We start from the raw sequence: 21,666 nt of genomic DNA, 5'->3' as shown, positions 1-21,666 counted from the left end.
AACAGCTCTCTCCATATGGAACCCTATAGGACTATGATTCCTTATAGAATTACATTGTAGGAAATCTGGCCTCAGGTCCGGAGTGCTGGTTCCCTTCCAGCTGCACATCACCCTGACAGCTAATGAGATGTCAACTATGGTTACTTTTCTGTGAGAAAAATGAGTGAACCAGATCCCAGGAACATTTCTGTAACTGTGGGGGGTGGATTAAGAGAAGGCCTATGACGTTCCAAACCGTACTTAAGGCACATTGAAAAACTTCCCATGTTTCTACTTCATGAAATATATCAGGGAACTCACAGGTGTGAAAGATTCCTCACCAGAATATTCTTTGAGCTAAAAATAACTAAAATGTGGATTAAATTTAAAAGCAATGTTACAATAAATTATGGTTATAAGTGGAGCAAATCACAAAAATAATGAGAGAAAATCCTGTGAACATATTTTTAAACAGTGAATATGAGAAACTGACAATACTATTTTCCAAATGAAGGAAGAAATGGCCAAAATATTTAAAATTGCTAAATTTGAGTCTGAATTTTGAGTCTGTATTTGCTTTCTAGTTATTTATGGTATAAATGGAAATCTTTATTGCTCAGTTCTAGTAAAACCATCCTTGACTCTGGTATGTGACTCACTTGATTTTTTTTTCTTTTAAAATGTGTTCTCTAATTTTTCTTGAGGAAGTTTATTTTAGAGCTTAATGTTTTCTTAAAAGATTTATTTATTCTCATGAATAAATAAAGAAATTATTTATGAGAGACCGAGAGAGAGAGAGAGAGAGAGAGAGAGAGAGAGAGAGGCAGAGACATAGGCAGAGGGAGAAGCAGGCTCCATGCAGGGAACCTGATGTGGGACTCGATCCTGAGTCTCCAGGATCAGGCCCTGGGCTGAAGGCATCGCTTAAACTGCTGAGCCACCGGGCTGCCCTAGAGCTTAACTTTAAATTAAACTGGATTTCATAAAAAAATTCATAAGGATTTTCTTTTCCAGTGCTAAATATTTTGCTGTGTACAAGTTATTGTTATACTTAGCCTTTCTTAATGTGTAGTCTATACAGAATAATTCTTGCTGTTGATTAATAAGACAGTAACTTAGAAATAAGTGGAGCAAGAAATTTCTACCTACCACTAGTAGGAGTGCAGGAATGTAGAAAATAATGTCTGCTTGATATCCTTTTTGCAGTTTCAGTTAGTTATGACTTCTCGGTAGTACAATTTTTCAAGTTAGAAACGGCCTCTATTATTTCACTGCTGTTCTGTTACATTATCACAGGCACGTGTTTTCACTCAGCTTCTCAGATTAGCAAAATAACCTGCATAATTGTTGTTTTAAAATGCATTTTATTTTGATGTTAGTTTTTCTCTTACCCTTCTGTTTATCCTTGAGAAAACCCCTGGCAATCTCCAATTTGTGTTAAGCCAAAGCCGTTCTTTATAGTAAACACAACTCCTGTTTGAGGGAAGCATCCCCAGCAGTGGGGGTTATTTTAATGGACATGCTGTATTACTTTAATCTAACCCTTTTACCATCTGTTCTTCCCATAACAGTGAATGAAAAAAAAGAACATATTTTATGTTTCAGGGTTACATTAGTAAAAAGTAAGATAAAAGTGATTTAAAAGCATGCATATGTTCTTAGTACAATGCAGTCTGCATCTGTGATGTTTTTTCTCATGGTTCAGACACAAATCAAGAGGAAAGCTGCTCATGCCTGATAGAGTGAAAGTTTTTCATGGAAAACAGGACTTTACCATAAGAGGGTCTCTCTCTATATTTTACAGCTAGAAATGATAAAAACCTCAATGAGTTGCCAGAATAAAAATAGATAACTGTAACATCTATTGTTGGAACATCTGGCATTTTTTCCTTGAGTTGGATGGTTGCTGGCACATCCGGATGAATGCAGAGCACCTGTCTGGAAGGAACCTCATGACTGGTATTGAAGGAAGACTATCTGTGGGTGGGATTGTGGTGGAAAAACATTTCTGTGATGAGAGGACATCGCTCAAGGGTCTAGAGCATAGTGTTTAGAGAAAGTCTCCTATGTGAAGACACACCTGGGGACCCGGCACCATTACTGTGTAGAGGGTGGGACACTGTTGTCTCAGTATCTAAATACACCATGTCTCTAGAAGAGTCTGGAGAATGGGAAAGAGCAAGGGCTCTCTAGAATTGAATCCCTCCTCTTAAATGTCACAGTCATGTGGCCTTGGGCAAATCTTTTGTTTTTTGAGCTTCATTTGCTGCATCTGTAAAGGGATTAATAATACTTTTAAGATGTTAGCCTTTAATAAGATAATGTCCGTGGGATCTCAGCAGAGTGACTAGCACATAGCAAGTATTTGGTAATGGTAGCTATTGTTGTTATGGATATTAGTTAGCATATGCGAACCATACAGTCAATTGCCTCTTGATCAATCATAAACTCCTGTTTACCTTCCCAAGCAACTACAGTGTTAAGAGAGAGAAATGGCTCCCTTCTTTGAACTCCTAAACTATATTGCTTTTCTCCTTAATCAGGGCCTACGCCATTTTCTAACTTGTATTAAAGTTATGTTCTGTGCACTGTTTATGTTCTGGTCACTAGTGTGAAGGTGGGGCTGCATTTCTCATATCACCAGGCATACTACTCTGCAAATAGTAGGCACTCAATAAATATTAGAATATATCACAGGATGAATTATTGCAGAGTTCCCATTGGATGCATATTAAGTGCCAGTTGATGGCTTAGACCTTTAACCAGATGAGATATCAGTCTGTTCTGGAAGGGAAGATCCTTTTGTGATATGAATCCCAAGAAGGGGAGCTGGGAGGTATGGATGTCATTTGACATCCATTTCTGGCAGTCATCCAAGCTCTTTGCCTGCCAGCTTTAGCCTACCTTTGGTGGGTGGCATTTAGTTTTATATCTCATGAGAACAAGGACATCTTTCATATGACTTATTTTTTAGTTTGCCAATATGAATGTCTGTTTTGAAAATTAAATTTTAAATAAGAAATAGGGATAAGTTAAGGTGCGGAGTATTCAGAATGACAAAACATTTTCTAAGAAAGAAAAACAGAGGTTTCAGCAAAATTAACCCAAAATTAATTTTCAGTGAACTTTCTTTGATTGACCTAATTAAATAAAATAGGGAATTATGGGCGGCTCTGGTGGCTCAGTGGTTTAGCGCTGCCTTCAGCCCAGGGCATGATCCTGGAGACCCGGGATCAAGTCTCATGTCGGGCTTCCTGCATGGAGGCTGCTTCTCCCTCTGCCTGTGTCTCTGCCTCTCTCTCTGTGTCTCTCATGAATAAATAAATAAGATCTTAAAAAAAAATAAAATAGGGAATTAAATCATTCAGTTTCTTAGCATTATATATAGGAAAAAATGCCCTTACCTTTTCAAAGACTGGCAGATATTCTATAGCTCCTAAAACATTATTTTGTTTTACTAGAAAATAGTATGGATGCCAAAATTGTTAGAGAAATCGTCTACAGGGCTTGCATGTATTCCAGTCCATCATGATTTCCATTATCTCTCCACCCTTAAAACACATCTTTGAGCTTTGAATCAAAGCTTAAGCAATAAGAACCAGTGGTACCAAAGTTCATTTCAGCTTTGAAAATCAGAATATTTGGAAGGAATTCTAGTATTTGGAAGGAATACACCTAGTATTTAGGTGATTGGCCAGTGGCCTGATTTCTTTATCCTCTAACATATATGTTTTTTTATCTTTTGCATACCTGTTGAGTGGGACTGAAAAATATGTCCTCTAGATAATATAGTCTATGGAAAAAAACAGTTTTTACAAGATGCTGGTAGGATAACCATTCTTGTTTACCCAAGTGAAAGTTATTAATTAAGGACATTTACATAATACATATGTATCTGTAACATGTTTGCATTTTTAAGAGTGCTTTGCTATGTATTGTTTTTTGCTCCTCATTCCAATCCCACAGTGTAGATAGTCTGTTCCTATTCTGGAGATGGGAAAACCAAGACCCAATGAAAGTGGTCTTTTGTACAAGTCATGCAGTAGTGCATAGGTTTACTACTGCATAGTCACGTGATAGTAGACTAGGGTCCTCCCATATCTGAGTCCAATGTCGTTTCTACTGGAATCCCTAGTTGATAACTTAAAATTACATTTTTATGCACAAAATATTGATCACCAGTAATGAAAAACAAAAATATCTATATAATTAAGTTACAGCTTTTTGGGGCAAGTTTCCATTTCTTCAGAAAAAAAATTTTTCATTTAATAGCTTTGTCTCTAATTATTCTATAAATAAGATAATCAGTGTACTATATGGGATTTTTAAGTTTTAAAATGTTTTGAAAATGATTTTATACATAAAGAAACGCTGCAAGGATAGGAAATTATTCCTACATATGAAACCTAGGTTCACCAGTACTTAACATTTTGCTATATTTGCTTTATCATTTTGATTCTCTCTTTTCCTCATTATTTATTTTTTTCTGAATCATTTCATAGTAGGTTCCATATATGATGCCTCTTTACCTAAGCCTTAGTACTTCAAGGTGTATTGCTTGGTCTAATAATTCTTTAGAAGTGGGAAATTGCAGTTTAAAAAAAAATTTTTTTTAAGATTTATTTATTTTAGAGAGAGAGTCCGGGGAGGGGTGGAGGGAGAGAGAATTCTCAAGCAGACTCCACACTGAGTGAGGAGCCCCACACAGGGCTCAATACAAGGACCCTGAGATCATGACCTGAGCCAGAATCAAGAGTCACTCAAATAACTGAGCCACCCAGGCGCCCTGGAAATTGCAATTTTTGTTAAGAATTGCCAAATTGCCCTCCTCGGTAGGGGAACAATTGTATCCACTTGCATTCCCACCAGCAATATGTGGGAGCAGCTGCTTCCCCACACTCTGTCAGTGTACGGTCAAGATTCTGAAGTTTTGCTAGTCTGATAGATAAGAAATAGTATCTCAGTGCTGTTTTAATTTGCATTTATTTTATTAAGAGGTTAACTATTTTTTCATATGTTTAGGAGTTTTTGCTTTTTTTGTGAATAACCAGTTTATATCTTTTGGTTATTTTTCATTTTGCTTTCTTTTGGTTTCTTTTCTCTTTCTAGCTTTTGAATTGAGAATTGAACTTACTTTTATTCTCTCATTGTTATTAAGTTAGCTTTGTATCCTGTAAGTCCAGACATAATATCTTCACTATCTTTTCCCCAGAAAAATCTATAGTTTATGTTTGTATTTGCCCATTTTCCCCAAGAGTTGTTTAATGGTTTGGTAGTGGGGGGATTTGGGTGAAAGAGCTTTATAAAAAATAGTTTTGAATTTCTATTTTTTATAGTCAAAAATTGTTTTGATTTCTATTTTTTATTCATCATTGTCAGTGTTATTTATAATATTTATACTTTGTGAAATTACCTGAGGCTCCCTTTGTGACCTACTATTTGATCAATTTTGATGATTAATCATATACATGAAGGTTTATTCTGTATTATCAGTGTGTAAAGTTTGATTGATAGCCCTAAACTTTAACTGATTTTTTTTTTCTTCTGTGGTCTTTTAGAAAAGAACTACTTTACTTGTCTTACACTGAAAGAGTGGTTTCTTAGTTTCCTATTTCTCCTTGCATCTCCTGTAGTTTTTCTGTATGTAGGTGATATTGAGGTGTTATTTGATGCATAGGCAGATAGACATAGAAAAGATGATTTGAAGCAAGAAAGTGGTGTGATTAGATATGCGTCAGAAAGATCTGTGAGGTGGCTAGGTTCTGGGAATACCCAATGATAGGCCAGTTTGGGGGCTCCTGGGATTCATTTGTTTTTCCCTTACAGAAAGTAGAGTGGTAATTTCCAGGGGCTAGAAAGGGGGGAGAATAGGGAGTTATTGTTTGATGGCTATAGAGTTTCAGTTTGCAGGACAGAGTTCTGGAGATGGATGGTGCTGATGGTTGCACAGGAGTGAGATCATGCTCACTGTCACTGAAATGTAGGCTTAAAAATGGGTTACATTGGAAATTTTATGTGCATTTTACCAGAGTTAAAAATAACTTAAAAAAGGAAGAGCACAATAACAAAGAGGACCACAGGGCTGCCTGGGAGGCTCAGTCCATTAAGCGTCCAACTCTTGGTTTCAGCTCAGGTCATGATCTCAGCATCCTGAGATCAAGCCCCTGAGCTCAGCTCCAAATCTGCCTAAGATACTCTCTCTCTCCCTATCCTTCTGCCCCTCCTGCTGGTGCTTCTTCTCTTTCTCAAATAAGTAAATAAATCTTTAAAAAAAGGAGGACCAGAAAGTGGAAAAAAAGTACTGTTCTAGACATATATGTATAGGCTTTTATATGACTATAATTTTCATTTGTCTGGAAAAATGTCCAAGATTGCATATGGTAGTTGTATGTTTAAGGTTTTTGTTCTTGTTGTTGTTGTTAAACTGTCAGACTGTTTTCCAGAGCAGCTGTATCATTTAACATTCCCACCAGCAATTTTTGGGTGATCCAGTTTTGCTGCATCTTTGTCAGCATTTGTTGTTTTCACTATTTTTAATTTTAGTCCAGTCTAATAGGTAGTGATACTTAATTATGGTTTTAATTTGCATCCCTTAATTGCTAATGATGTTGAACAACTTTTCATGTGATTGTCATCTGTATATCTATTTGATGAAATGTCTCATCATGTCTTTTGCCTATTTTTTTTTAAATTATTGAGTTTTGGGAATTCTTTATATATTCTAGATTCTGGTCCTTTTCTGGGATGCATAGTTTTGAAATGTTTTCTTCTAGTCCACAGCTTGTCTTTTCATCCTTTTAACAGAATTTTTTTTACAAAGCAAAAGTTTTCAATTTTGATCAAGTCCAATTTATCAAAACTTTTTAATGCATTATATTTTTGGTACCAAGTCTGAAAAGTCTTTGCCTAGCCCCAGATTTTAAAGATTTTCTCTTTTTTGTTATTTTCTAAAAGTTTTACAATTTTATTTTATTTTATTTTTTTTAAATTTTATTTTATTTTATTTATTTATGATAGTCACACACAGAGAGAGAGAGAGAGAGAGGCAGAGACACAGGCAGAGGGAGAAGCAGGCTCCATGCACCGGGAGCCCGACGTGGGATTCGATCCCAGGTCTCCAGGATCGCACCCTGGGCCAAAGGCAGGCGTTAAACCACTGCGCCACCCAGGGATCCCAAGTTTTACAATTTTATATTTATATTTTGTCTTTTATATATTTCTATTTTATATATAAGTCTGTGATTCATTTGAGTTAATTTTTATATAAGTTATGAGATGTGGGTTGAAGTTCATTTTATTTTTGCCTGTAGATGTCCAATTATTCTGGCCACCATTTGTTGAGAAGTCTGTCTTTCCTTTACTGAATTGCTTTTGCTCCTTTGTAAAAAATCAGCTGGGCATATTTATATGGGTTTCTTTATGGGTTCTGTATTCTGTTTTATTGATCTGTAAATATATTTTTCTACTTATACCACACAGTTATGATTATTCTAGGTATATGGTAAGTGTTGAAGTTGGGCAGACAGATTCTCTCTCTCACTTTATTCTCATTTTTCAAATTGTTATAACAATTCTAGTTCCTTTGCCTTCTACATAAACACTTTGCATATCTTTGACCTTTTCTATCTTCTTTCAACCACTTTGACCTTTTAATTTTCTGTATCCAATTTTTGTTTCCTTACATGTTTTCCAGCTCATCCTCAATTTCCCTCATTAAGTTTTCATTCAAATCTGTACCCTTTTCACAACTTGTAGCTAATTCTTCGTTTATTCAATTTCTTTGAATTTGGTCAGTTTTCCCTGCATTTTTTCCCCGTTTTGTTGTTGTTGGATGGGGTTTTGGGGTCCATTTCTTAGTTTTAAAATTTCTGATTCTGAGTGTGTGCACTCAAGTGTATCATGTCTGCTCGTCAAAGGTACTTATTTCAGTTTGGTATATTGTCTTACAACTTTCCTTTGTGACATAGTTGGTTATTTGACGAGAATTTCTAACAGCTGAGATGATTGTATTTCCATTTCATGGTTTTTTGGTTTTTTTTTTTTCCCCTACAGGAGTTTTATACTGAATTTAGTTTTTTTCCCCTACTCCTTAACACTTCAAGGGTTGGGTTATTATTTTAAGAGTACCATGTCTTGTCAATTTTGTGAAATACAGTTGTGTACATGGATGATGATGATGGTAGAGAGGCAGTAGAAAGAAGGAATTCCTGTCTTTTGTTTTTCTTTCCTGTCTTCTGGATCCTTAATTTCCCCTTCTTCCTCCTTTCTTTTCACTGCTATCTCTTTTATGGACACAACCCATTCTCAATTTACATTCGTCTCTTATGAAAATAACACTTGTCCCAGGCTGCTACCTTAGATTTTACTTGATTTTGAGCCCTTTTCCTGGGGCTAGTGCCATGAACTACCAGATACTGACTTCTGTTCTCATTTTGGCACTTATTTGCGGTATACTTTTTCTTTCTGTGGACAATTTTGTCTGTTTTGCCTGTGTCCTAAACTTCTCTCTCTCTCCTTTCTCTCTCTCTCTCTCTCTCTCAAACTTCTCTTTCTCTCCTCTCTGTCTCTGTCTCTCTCTCAGAGTCTCTTACATCTGCTCTTACCCTACTCCCTGGACCCAAAGTTTCATAGTGGTTGCTGTTTGACTTTTTATTTTTATTTTTTATAAACTGAAGTTTAGCATACTCTCTGCTTCCAAGTAATGCCGATAGCATGGGTTATGGGTGATTCAATTTGTGCTCTTTGTTCTGGGGCTAGGATATGTGAAGAGGTACGGATTCAAATGGCTGCCATTATCCTGCCAGAAGCCTCTAGAATATAATAATTTATTGACCAAAAGGCATCATGCAGTCCCTATAAAACTTGTGCCATAAGGGGACACTTGGGGGTAAAATTTACATAATAGTAAAATAAAACTTACATAACAACTTTCTTTTTATAACCATGACAATAAAAATTCTTGGACTTGGATTATAGTTCTAAATAATTTATCTCTTTTAAATAAGTGAAATAGAAAGGCAGGCATAGGAATCTCATGTTTCAACATTAGAAAGGATATCAAATAATGATTGTATCATATATTATTTTAAAGGTGAAAGACAAGTTAGAGAGCACCTAATCTAATCCAATATATCATTATACAGGTGAGGCTAAGAAAAGTAAAGTAATTTGTCTAAGTTTACCCTAAGAGTTACAAGCAGGGGTGCACCTAGAACCAGGATCTCTTGGCTCCCTATCCCTATTTCCTCTTCTGTCACATGGTCCCCATTGTGGTTTGGCCTTTGGTAAGTTAAGTGTCATCATGAGCCTTCTCCTTTTGGGACAAAAGAAATTAAGTCAGTTGGCCAAGATTGACTGTGTAGTAGGCAGCAAAGGTAGGTTTGAGGAAGGCCTGGAGCCTTCCTACGCACCTTTCACTGATTGTGTGGCACATTTTGCCCGCCTTCCTTTCTGCTCTCTCTTTCCTTAAGAGCTGATGAACATCTGAAATTTTTCAGATCAATTCATGGGTCTGTAGTATTCTCAACAGAGTTTACATCTCATATTCATTTTTAAAGGGGTGAGTCTGGCTCAGAGGGTTGATGGTACACACAGGTGCAAGTTTACAGGCCTTGAAAAACAAGGTTTGCACCTAGGCTTTTCCTCTGTACCTCTAAAGCCGTGTCAGATCTTCTTGGTCTAACTCAACCACCCAACTTCCGCCTGCTTCAAAGGCAGTGTACTTGCTGTCATTGCTTCCTGACTATTGACAAGAGGCTTATCCATCAAATTCTTCTTTGGGTGCTCTTGAAATGTGTACCTCATGTATGTCAGGGTTGCTTTGTGTTGAATTTTCTTTGTGAGCGAAGGACATAATGTTCTTCTCTGCTGCGCCAATAGCACTTTCCCATATACACTCAGGGAAAGCTTTTTCCCCTCTCAACAAGGCTCAAAAGTCTTGACTAGAGTGCTTCAGAAATAGGCCTGGTTTATACTTTTATCAAAACAAGCAGAGTCTGGGCAATTCCTAGCTTGGAAGAGCACCAGTGGTCTAAAATTTTCCTAGGCAAGTGCACAAATGGTGTTACCAAAGGGCAAATGTATAGCACTCTGATTCTCCCTCGATTAGGAGAAGGGGTGCCTATGCTTACTCGGCGAAAGTGAAGGTGACATATAAAGTGAGAGGCTGGTGTTCAAGGGGTGAAAGGGCTGATAGCATGTGGAGGTGTGATGTAGGGGATGTGGCCCTCGGGATGCCTCATTGTGCTCATCTTACAGTTCTGCAGGGCAAGAAGTTACATTTACTATTTTTTTTTGATGGAATATACTGATAGTCCATATATACATTCGCAAAATAATTAAAGTGATAATTAGATATGGTAACAGAAAGATCTCGAAATTTGTGTAGAACTCTTTCCTGAACATGCTATGTTATTAGCATACTTTGGAGTTCCCCCAGAGGAACCTCTGTATCTCATCTCTCTGGTTCCAAGAGCCCCCAGGCAGAGCTGCCTGCATTACTCCTGGGCCTCCCACAGCACGACACATCCATCCCCTTTTCTCCTGGGGTAAGAAAGAAAATGTAATGAACTCATATTTTGGTTCTAGACACTGTATTTTGGTACCTGAAGCTTTTCTGGATATGTCTCTAACATTGAATCCTTTTTTCTCTCCTCTCTTCCTTGACAATGATTTATCTCATGTGTAAAATCATGGTTGGAGCATAGGCTTTGAGACCAGATAGACTGTGAGGTGGCCATTCCATCTTATTAAAACTCTCAGTGATGCGCTTTCCCCATCTGTAAAATGGACATATGTTACTGTCTGGGTGGCTATGAGTATTCAATGGTATAATATGTGTATAATTCTTAGCAACTGTCAGACATACTGTAAGTTCTCAATAAATGGCATTTATTATTAGCAAGGTGGGTAATCTCTGTATGGTACCTAGACTTGTGTTTGGCCTAGGTAACCAAAAACCAGTCGAAATTATATTACTAATTTGAGTGGCTCGTGAGGAACTTTGAACTGAGCATACCTCCTAGGGAGGTCTGCCAAAATCTTTTACATTTTCTTTCAACACCAGATCAAATAACTCTGGCAACAGGTGAGTAGCGTGATTCCAGCAAGGCACAGGGATTGCCTGCAGCTGTTTTGTCCTATGATCCTATGCATACCTGAAGTCTTACTTTAGGAAGCCAGGAACATATCCTAGTGAATAGGTTCAGCCAACACGGGCAAGTCTTTTGAAAAGTTATATTGTGATTGAATTAGCTAAGCCTTTGTTAACTATCCTATCAGCTAGCCAGCCTGGCCCTCAGAGAGTTAACAGTCCAGTGTGAAGAGTGAAGGTGCAGCCCTTGGGGCCTTAAACCTTATTTTTGTTTTGTCTTTTTTTTAAATAAGAAAAAAAATCTGAACAGCAAATTGAAATAAAACATCTTGGACCCTCCCTTTGGCAATACCACGTGGGTGGTGATGGAGGACTTGGGTTTGAATCTTGACTCTGCCACCGGCTAACCTGTGGCCTTGAGCAAATAATTTTCTCTCTTGGGTCTTATTTCTCTATTCATGTAATGCGTTACTAAAGAACTAGGTGAGGTCACTCACGTGAAACACTTCCCACAGCGCCTGGTATTTAGTTCCTTCATTATTTTTACCTTTCAGCAGCTAATAGGATTTTCTTTTGAGGCACCATGACTGATTAAGTGATTCCAAGTCAGGGGTGCCCAGCGTGGTGCTAGAGATTGTAGAGTTTATTTTGTTGCCTTAAGCCCAATAGGACCTTCGTAGTTCTTAGCGGAATAAAAAGGCTATATATATATATATTTTTTTTTTTTTGAAATGTACTTTTTTCACTCTCTTGGTTTCAGTATTCGGGATTTCACACGGAAAGATCTGAATCTGATCACGACAGCCAGTGGGGTGGAAGTCCCCTGACCGACACAGCCTCTCCACAGCTCCTGGACCCCTCGGAGAGGCCGGGCTCTCAGCATGATGCATCATGCGCCTACAGACAGTTCTCTGATCGCAGCTCCCTCTGCTACGGCTTTGCACTGGACCATTCCAGGCTGGTGGAAGAGAGGCATTTCCACACCCAGGCCTGCGAGGGAGGCCGGTGTGAGGCAGGCAGGTACTTCCTGGGAACGCCACAGTCCGGGAGGGAGCCCTGGTGGGGCTCTCGGGCAGCCTTGCCCCTGACCAAGTCTTCCCCAGAAAGCAGAGAAGCCTATGAAAACAGCATGCCTCACATCGCTTCAGTCCACAGGATCCACGGTAAGGGCAGTTGAAATGACTCCTGAGCTGGTGGCATTGGGCCCCTGGGCAAGTTTCTAATATTCTAGGTTTGACACAGAAGGGACTGACCTAGTGGTTTTCTCCTTTGAATTTACAAATCAGAAACTCAACACCAGTCGGATTTTATAAACCAAACCCACTCTTTTTAAGTGTATTGATTTTGCTTAATGGTTGCCAAATGCATTTATATTTTATAGGTGAGTAAAAATTATTCCGGTTGCAAACATCATAAAAAGTATAGAAATTAAAGTCAACTGTGGAGTAAGTCTCTTGAACTTGTAAGATGTATGTGTTTAAAGGTCTTATGTATTATTTTCTTCTGTATTCTGGTGCTTCAAAAGTGGACCTCTGTAGTTTTGGGGCTCATTTAGCAATGCTTCTCAATGAGGGCCCCACTGACCTGTTGGGGAGGCCAGGCTTTGCCTTATGGCCTGTCACTCACTTCACAGGTGTTTTAACCCTCCTGGCCCTCTGAGCATTCAATACTGGTCACCAGCCCCTTCCACCGTTATTAGGACAACCCACAATGTCTTCTGTGAGTAAAAGATGGGGTGATGTCTAGAACTCATGGAAACTTTACCCTGGGATTATTATGCAGTCTTACGACCACATAGAAATGGGCACTGTGGTGGAAGCCGTTAGTGTCAGTAACGCCCTTCTTTGTTCATTTCAAAGCCAAGTGGTGAAGGAGAGCCCATTCTGTCCATTCTAAGCTTGGGGCCAGGCAGCTCTCTGACCCCCTCCCTATTGCATTAAAAGTCAGTGACATAAAGATTGATCTACTGGGCTGATATTTCTCTTCTTGCTGGGTCTTGAGGATGGAAAATGTGCTGGACAATGCTGTACCCACCCATAGTCTTTCTGTCAAATACCACCCAGGCACTGACTGCCTTCCACGAAGGATTTTAATTTGTTTCTGTTTTGCTTTTTATTTTTCTGCCTTTGTTTCAAGTTTCTCTAGTATGGTAGGCTGGTAATGGAAACCCAGGGCAAAGGGCAATTGCTTGCCAAAGAATGGAGTGAAGCGAAAATCCTGGCTTAACCTACAAGGGCTGGAAGAAAATAATAGAAATAAAATAAGAAGAAAAAGGAAAAGGAAAGCAATGAATAGTGTGATCCAGGGCTTCTCTTCTGCATTAAGCAGTTTACAGCTTTCATATGTCCCTTCCTGCTTTTCTTTTCCCTTTTTGTATGGACTTCACACTGCTTTAAGAATAATGTAGTTTATGGAGTATATTTCAGATGCATTGTTCCTCTGCATTAGATCTCTCTCCTTGGTTCAGAAGAGATTGTTATTAACATTTTAAATATTTATTTATTCTTTACCTTACTTCAGAAATAATCTAAGATACGAAAGTTACCATGTGAGCATATGTGAAACTGAGATTTATATCTCTAGATTTGAGGAGACAATATTTATATTTTTGATTGGAATAAGATAAATACATATATGTGTATATTTATATATATACATAAATGTATGTATATATATATTTAACCCTCAGATAGTTTTAAAACTAACATTAGAGCTTTATTGTAACTCTTTATGATACATTTAATAATTTTAACATTTTAGATGATTTATTTGGAATTGGGAAAGTAGTCCAGTCTTTATTATTGTCTTCCTCAAACCCAGTGGAAAGCATTTTCTAAGCATCAGTTTAACATGCCATTTCTCTAGAAAATATCATAAACCAGATGCTATGCATTTTTCTTTTATTTTTTACATTCAGACAAGGCCAATGATATGCATACATGGAGAGGTATAAACACACTGCAATTTTGCTAACTGGCATCCACAACCCACAAACCTTCTAAAAAGCTTGTGGTAAATTTCATCTGCACCTAAAAGTCACTGAGAACCATGACTGCCAGCACAATACATTGACGCTTTGTCATGTGAGCCTGTCTGTGTCTGTTTCAAAAATTCGTGCCCATATTGAAAATGAAAAATAAAAGTTTTTTTTTAAGAGGAAAAAGAAATACACTGATATTTTGGGGGGTGAATTTTGAGACCACTTACTTTTTACTTTTTCTGATTTCTAGGGCGAGGTCACTGGGATGAAGATAGTGTGGTCAGTTCTCCAGACCCTGGGTCTGCCAGCGAATCAGGTGACCGGTATCGCCCTGAGCAGTATCAAAGTAGCCCACACGAACCTAGCAAAATTGAAACTCTGATAAGAGCCACCCAGCAAATGATTAAAGAAGAAGAGAACAGACTGCAGCTAAGGAAAGCCCCCCCGGACCAACTGGCTTCCATTAATGGAGCTGGGAAAAAACACTCCCTCTGTTTTGCAAACTACCAACAGCCCCCACCAGCAGGCGAAGTCTGTCACGGCTCTGCTCTTGCCAACACTTCACCATGTGACCACATCCAGCAGAGAGAGGGAAAGATGCTGAGCCCCCACGAAAATGACTATGACAACAGTCCCACTGCACTGTCTCGAATAAGTAGCCCCAATTCGGATCGCATTTCAAAATCCAGTTTGATCCTAGCTAAAGACTATCTACATGCGGATATGTCTCCACATCAGACAGCAGGAGACCATCCTGCTGTCTCTCCAAACTGCTTTGGTTCTCACCGGCAGTATTTTGATAAGCATGCGTACACATTAACTGGATATGCCCTGGAGCACTTATATGACAGTGAAACCATTAGAAACTATTCCTTGGGCTGTAATGGCTCACACTTTGATGTAACGTCCCATCTAAGGATGCAGCCAGACCCGGCACAAGGACACAAGGGAACATCTGTTATAATAACCAATGGAAGCTGATGTTTTTCTAAAATATTTTGTTCTTTAAGGATCTCTGAAACATATTTATAGTTTAATGTCCCATTACCAGCATTTACTATGCCACAGATGGTTAGAGAGGATGATTTAAGTTACTGGATATTTGACATGTGTTCCTGCGAAATCAAAGAGCACTAGCATTCAGGGTTACACACAGATAATGGAGCTAAAGTGAATACATAAATTGCCCCTTTAATTATATGGGAACCAGAATAGATAAATTTTGAATTGGAAAGTACTCTTGTAGATTAAGTGAGCATATATACCACATGAAAGGACTGGTGGAAGACAGCATTGCATTGTGATGACCCAATAAACCTCATACACACAGACCACTATCCACAAACTGCTGTGTAAACTTTATATGCAGAAATGTAGACTATATACGTTAAATACAGCCCAAATGGGTAAGTTTTCTTAACCCTAGCACATTAGCTTATTAAAGAAATTTCCATTCCTAAAATAACTAAGAAAGAGGGAGATACATCTTGTACTGGTTTCTTCATTGTGGTTTCAACCAGCCAGCTCATTTGGTTCAGGCATAAATTAGGGAAATGGTTCTGGATATGGTACAAGAATGAGTTTCCACCTGGTATCCATTATAAGCAATCAGGAAGTGGTGATTTTTCACCTTACTTCTGAGTTAGACAAGGAACAGGATCACACTGACATAGCAGGAAGGGTTTTCTAAGTAAAATCACCGAGATGTTGGGACACACATCAAAAACCTGGTGTGCCCGATTGGAAATAGTTTAGTAAAGACGGAAAGGCCAGAGACAAAGAGAAATGAAATGACAGCTCAACACAATTTAAGGCTCAGAATATGTAATCAATGTATTTGGGGTTTATAAAAACAACCAAATAAAACACTCAAACCGCTTCACCAAGAAAAGAGGCTGGTAAGTGCAAAAAAGAACTAAGGTAAGCCAGTGGAGCTCTACCTGGCAGCAGTATAAGTGAAGACATTTCAAAGCACAGATGTGCAAATGTGACAACATGTGGAAAGCCGCAGGAGAGAGCCTAGGATAAAAGCGTGGGCTGATAGACAAGTGGTTGAAAGGGCAAGAGTGTGCTTCCATTGAAGGAGGATGCAAAGCGCTCATTTTCCTTATGGTCTGTGAACGCTGAAAACAACAAATTTGGTCTTAAGTTCATGTGATACGGTAGAAAAACCAGCAGACTAGAGTGCAGGACCTCTGGGTTCCTGTTCTGACCCCTAATTTATTTTGGGAATTTCGATGTATTACTGAGCATGCACGGGTCCTAGTTTCTTTCTTTGTAATGGCCGTTCTGACATGCCATGATTCTGTGGATCATCAGTGTGACAAAACTACACTGGTCAACCAGTTACCTCTCTGCTGTCAGCTGGCAAGGTGGATCATTCTGACTTTTCTGCACTCTTACAGAGGTCTAGGTGCTTTGTAACTGCAGCAGGTGCATGGGCTCTTGTAGACATGTGTAGTTATAGTCAACTTTCTGGTTGAGCCCAAATGTAGATGGTAGAAACCAATGAGGGAGTAAAACAATAAGTAAGATTTATTCAATGTACTATTCTCTAGTAATCAAAGCAAAATGACATGAGTGATTAGAGAAGTTTCATAGACAGTATTTCTTAGGCATCCCATGCCTGAAACTCTTGCCATCTGCAAGGAGGGGAATGTATTAGAAGAAATGGACTGATAATTTTGAAGACAGAACATGACACTGACCACTCAGGGATTAGTATTCTATGACCATCGTTTAACACAATTGTTTGGCAGTTTATAGATAGGTGACAATCTGAATGATGATAATCTGAGAGATGAATACTGGGTTGTTTGTACATGAGAAAATAGGCTACGTGAAATTAAATACATATTTCTTGGTTATGACACAGTGACATTTGTGTCATAAATGGAAAAGGTGCAAGTGAGAAAGTGATTATCGTATATACTTTCAAAAAAGTTCAATGAACAATAAAAACTACATTTTAAAACATAGAAGCAAAAATGTTCAGTGATTTTGAGAAAAATATTCATGAAAAACCCCTGGGTTTTTGAACAATTTGAAACACGAAGTAAGGTTTTAGGGATGCTAAAGTTTTGGGGGGAATCCTGTGGATGGATAAGTGGTTCAAAGACACAAATATCTGAAGAATATGGTGTATTTTGGAAAGGACATCTATACAGGTGGGTTTTACTGATGGATATACATTCTCCCAAAAATGTCAGGGACAGATGCTATAAAATAAATAGAATCTTAAGAATCAAGGAAAAGGAATTGATATGATAGAAAAGAATGTCATTAAAGAGATTTCAATGAAATTTTAAAATGGCAGATAGTTAATTGATAAATAAATTATGAACTCTACAAATAGGGGTAATGAGAAAGAATTACATTCTTTAAAATGGTATGACCAATATTTTTAAGTGAAGACAGAAGTAACTATGCTACATCCTAATTAAAAATTTTGGTAGGAAAAAAAGTTTTTTTGGTAGGCTAACCCAGCTTTAAATACAAACCATTTATTTAATTTACACGTCAATAATTTTATAGTGGCAGATTTATTACATGACATGTGATGTCTTATAGGCCCACAGTATTATAAGCTTACAATTTTTGCATTGTGGCGTGATTATTACAAAGTGATCCCAAAATAAGATGAGACAGTTTATGACAAACTACCTTTTTAATATATACAAAAATGTGTTAGAATGTCTTTATAATCTACATTATCTTGTTCTGTCCAGGAACATATTTCCTCATAACGAAGATGTCATCTTTCTATGTCTTTGTAAAATATGAGAGATAAAAATATGTATGTTCCCAATAACTTTAAGTCTGCTTTAGTTTTAATTCTTGATTTTCATCACTTTGCCAAATGTTGAGAATCATGATACTAGATTGAAATAGAGTGAAGTATGATTTTTATATCACCTTGGGGCTTCATAAAAACGTGCTATATCCAACTACTAGTATAATATGTAGCAACTGATTAGATGATACAAATTCATGCTTTCTAATAGGAATTTCTTTATCTACCTGTCACACCTAATTTAAAAATTTGGATGACCAAAGGAATAAAACAATATTTCCCCAATGTTCCTTGAGAAAAAATTCTATTAAAATTATTGAGAACATACAGATTTGATGTGTTATTTTTGGAGGCATAATATTAATGTCATAATTACTACAGGTTAGACATTTAGGTGTCCTTCAGTTTCACAAGTCTTTTGACATACTATGCTGACTATAAGGGGCTAGCTTTTCTTAGCTGTAATTGCCTGATCTAGGATAATATGATACAGTGCTGATGTGATATTCACAATGAGACAGGATGCAATAGGTAATTTGCTTTCAGTGTTTATACAGAAAACCCACTTATTCTCTCTTGATTATATTTTATAGGGCCAGAATATTTCCATCGGGTACTATTCTTAATTCTCTCTACACCCTGCTGCCACATGCTGCCTTTGGGCAGAGAATCCCACTTAAAATAAGCTTTAATGGGATGTTCCAGAAAAGGATAATATGCTCCATTTTCTTTTCTTTTTTAAATGGAGGATAAGGATCTATTCAATAAAAGGTCATTTGGAAAATATGCATAGTTATTTTAAAATAAAAAGAAAGGCTTTTTACCTCCCAAGACCTAGACCAAATAAGTTTGATAGAAGACACTATAGCTAAAGAGACATTCTGAATACAGATATATTATTTTATAGCTCTCTCTCTCTCTCTTTCAAGAGCAGGACATTCCTAAGATATTCAGTGCAATTCTATTAGTACTAGTAGTATTTGGAAGTGACAGAGTGAATGCTGATATTTGGAAAACTGAAGATTTGGTTATTTTGGGGTTACTTACCTTGCCCAGTGGAATAACTTACACTTTAATATACTTTCTTTGGTTTAAAAGAAGTTTGAATGCCCAGATTTGGTTCTCCAGTCCACTCAAATCATACAATATAGATATACATTCTATTTTCTGAATGACTTAAAGAATGTAAATCCTATGGCTCTCCAAATAAGTGATTCAACTTTCATATAAATGTCAGTTTTTGTGAATAGGAATTTGACTCTAAAACAGCAAAATCTACTGGTTAGTTCTTACTGGGACATGTGTGGAGGATAAGACATCGTTCTAAACTTTGAATGACAGAACGACTATTGACTCATGCAGAGGGTATCTTACATAGAAAATGATGTTCTTGGGGGAAATTACCATGTGGTGCTCATTTCTTGTGCACAAGAGTTGTACGGGTAGTGCTTAACTCAAAAAGTGATATTGTGCTCGTATTCAAATAGGGGTTTGTTCAGAGTTCCTTCTCTAGGACTGTGTGCAGAAAGGCTATGTGTGTGTGTGTGTGTGTGTGTGTGTGTGCGCGCGCGCGCACGTACACACACACAGATGTAAAGCAAGTAACAAGACTCTGTTCTGCTGTGCTCCTTAAAAACTGATGGTTCACACAAGAATTCCTAATAATTTTGAACCAAACACAATTTCATTTATTGCAATTTTGTTGCATGGGACTTTGCTTTCATACACCTATATAGTGGAGAGTTTGTCCTAATTTGCTGATCTGGAACACATTTAATCACAGTTGGATTTACACCAACAACCCTGGTGTGTTTACATTTCAAAAGAAATGAAATTGGCGTGGAAAAATTTTTAGAAGTACTGTAACTTTTTTCCGTTTTTTTTTTTTTCCAAAGGGAAATATTTCGAAAAGTGAAACTTATAAGTAGGCACTTCAAAAAAGATAAAATATTTTATGTTTGTTTTTTGACTGACATGCTATAAAAAGGATTATATTTGTGAAAGAAGATACTCATTGCCAATATTTCAAATACCATCTTGCAATGTATAGTTTTTAGTGACATCGTAGTATAAATCTGTAATTTGAACTTTTACTTTGGAATGTAAAGTAGAAAATATTAGCTATGTCAATGATATCTTGCAAAGTGTTCCCATTTATAATTATTTATATTGTAAATAGCTTTCTGAAGTAAATTTGAAGTTAATGTGCATAAAATGTATTTATTATGTGAGGAATTTTTTTGGTTTAAAATATAGTTACCAATATGCAGTTTGAGTCTGAATTATTCATTGAATGAGAAGTCTATAGGACAAAACAGATTGTCCACTCGAAGACTAGGACTGTAAAGAAGTAAGAACACCTTTAGCTCTAGATTCTGTTGGAATAGGTAACACACACACACACATACACACACACACACACTCTAGGAGACCTAGCAATAGAAGCTTACACAAATACATAGTAACTATTTAGTAATGGGCCTGATTTTTCAATAGATACTATAAAATGGTTTCTCAGCTTAAAACATTTTAGGATGTTCAGTGGTTTCTCAATTTAGAACATCCCCTTTTTGCTAAAATAAACAAGAAATTTAAAAGTACGGATTACATCTTTAATGTCAAGGGAAAAGAAAACCTATGAGAGTTTTTTGTTTGTTTGTTTGTTTGTTTTTAGTTTGCTGTCATTCAAAAACACATCTTGAATAATTTAGATTTTGGAATCCAAAGTAGTTTTTAAATCTAGAATTAGTAATTTATGTCAAATAGAAATAGATTTCCAGGTAGTTCATAGCACCCAACATGTTTTTTTTCCCTCCAGGGGTTTTTGATATATCTTGATGTATTCTAGAAACTGTCAACCATAAGCCAATTTGACAAACGTACACAATATATTTTTAATTTAATGGAAATGTTTGTATTTCATAAAGCTTTTTTGACAAAGCTGCCCCAAGTATCATTACTATTAATATAGCATTTATCAGATATTTTTTACCATAATTCTGTAAATAATTGTTTTAGTGTTTTTGTTTCTGAAAGTAAAATTGTTTTCACTACTTCATACTTCAAAATAACTGCAGTTTCAATTTAATCTACATTTATGGAATACCTAGCATATGCCTTGAATGGAATAGACACCAAGAATCTTCCTCATTGTAGGACATTATAGGAAAGCACGTAGAGAGGGTTCTTGATTTTCCTTTTGTGCTTTGAAAGTGGAAATTCTTTAGATAATCATAAAAATGACAAGCATTTATTGAGTTGCCATGTAACAGGCATTGAACCAAGCTTAGATTATCACTGAAGTCTGAATGGAGACCATCACTGAAGGAGATATTCGTATGCTCCATTTCACTAATGAGGAAAGTGAGACTGAGTCGTTAAGTAACTTAGTGACACAGCCAACAATGGTGGAGATGAAATTTGAACCCAGGCAGGTTTACTCCAAAACATTACTTCATTCTGCTCTCAAGTCATTAAAAAAGAAAACTGTGTGCATGGCAGTTGCATAAAACATATCATTCAATTCGGCCAAGGGCGGCTCCAGCAGCCCCATGCATGGTTTTAGGGTTAGGGATGCTATTTCTCCATTATTCCACTGACACATGATGGCTAGCCTGCGGGAGACAAGAGGCCAAGTCCGCTATCCCCTTAACATATATTATTTTGCTTCCTGCCAAATGAGCATTCTGATTTATGGGAACACGGATACCAAGAAAAGTCTACGGCACAATTAATTACAAGTAGAGTATCTTAAGAGGATCCTTATTATTTGAAAAAATTTTTGAGGCTCTCTCAATGTACAAAATACAAGTGGTTTAAATT

General features: G+C 37.1%; 1 protein-coding gene across 2 annotated transcripts in view; it reads left to right on the top strand.

Moving 5' to 3' along the window:
* The window catches only part of SIM1 (SIM bHLH transcription factor 1), a 73,268-nt gene extending 52,514 nt beyond the window's left edge, over window positions 1-20,754 (top strand). For both annotated transcript variants that reach the window (XM_038554802.1, XM_038554803.1), the window contains 2 exons: window positions 11,832-12,234; window positions 14,302-20,754. In XM_038554802.1, coding sequence (XP_038410730.1) covers window positions 11,832-12,234; window positions 14,302-15,032 — 1,134 coding nt within the window. In that variant the 3' untranslated portion in view covers window positions 15,033-20,754. The remainder of the gene's footprint in view (window positions 1-11,831; window positions 12,235-14,301) is intronic.
* The last annotated feature ends 912 nt before the right edge of the window (window positions 20,755-21,666 follow it).

The sequence above is a fragment of the Canis lupus genome, chromosome 12 (assembly GCF_011100685.1).
Source record: "Canis lupus familiaris isolate Mischka breed German Shepherd chromosome 12, alternate assembly UU_Cfam_GSD_1.0, whole genome shotgun sequence".
In the NCBI taxonomy this organism is placed as follows: domain Eukaryota; kingdom Metazoa; phylum Chordata; class Mammalia; order Carnivora; family Canidae; genus Canis; species Canis lupus.
The sequence above is the reverse complement of the archived record's forward strand: the minus strand, read 5'-3'. Positions and strand labels throughout refer to the sequence as shown.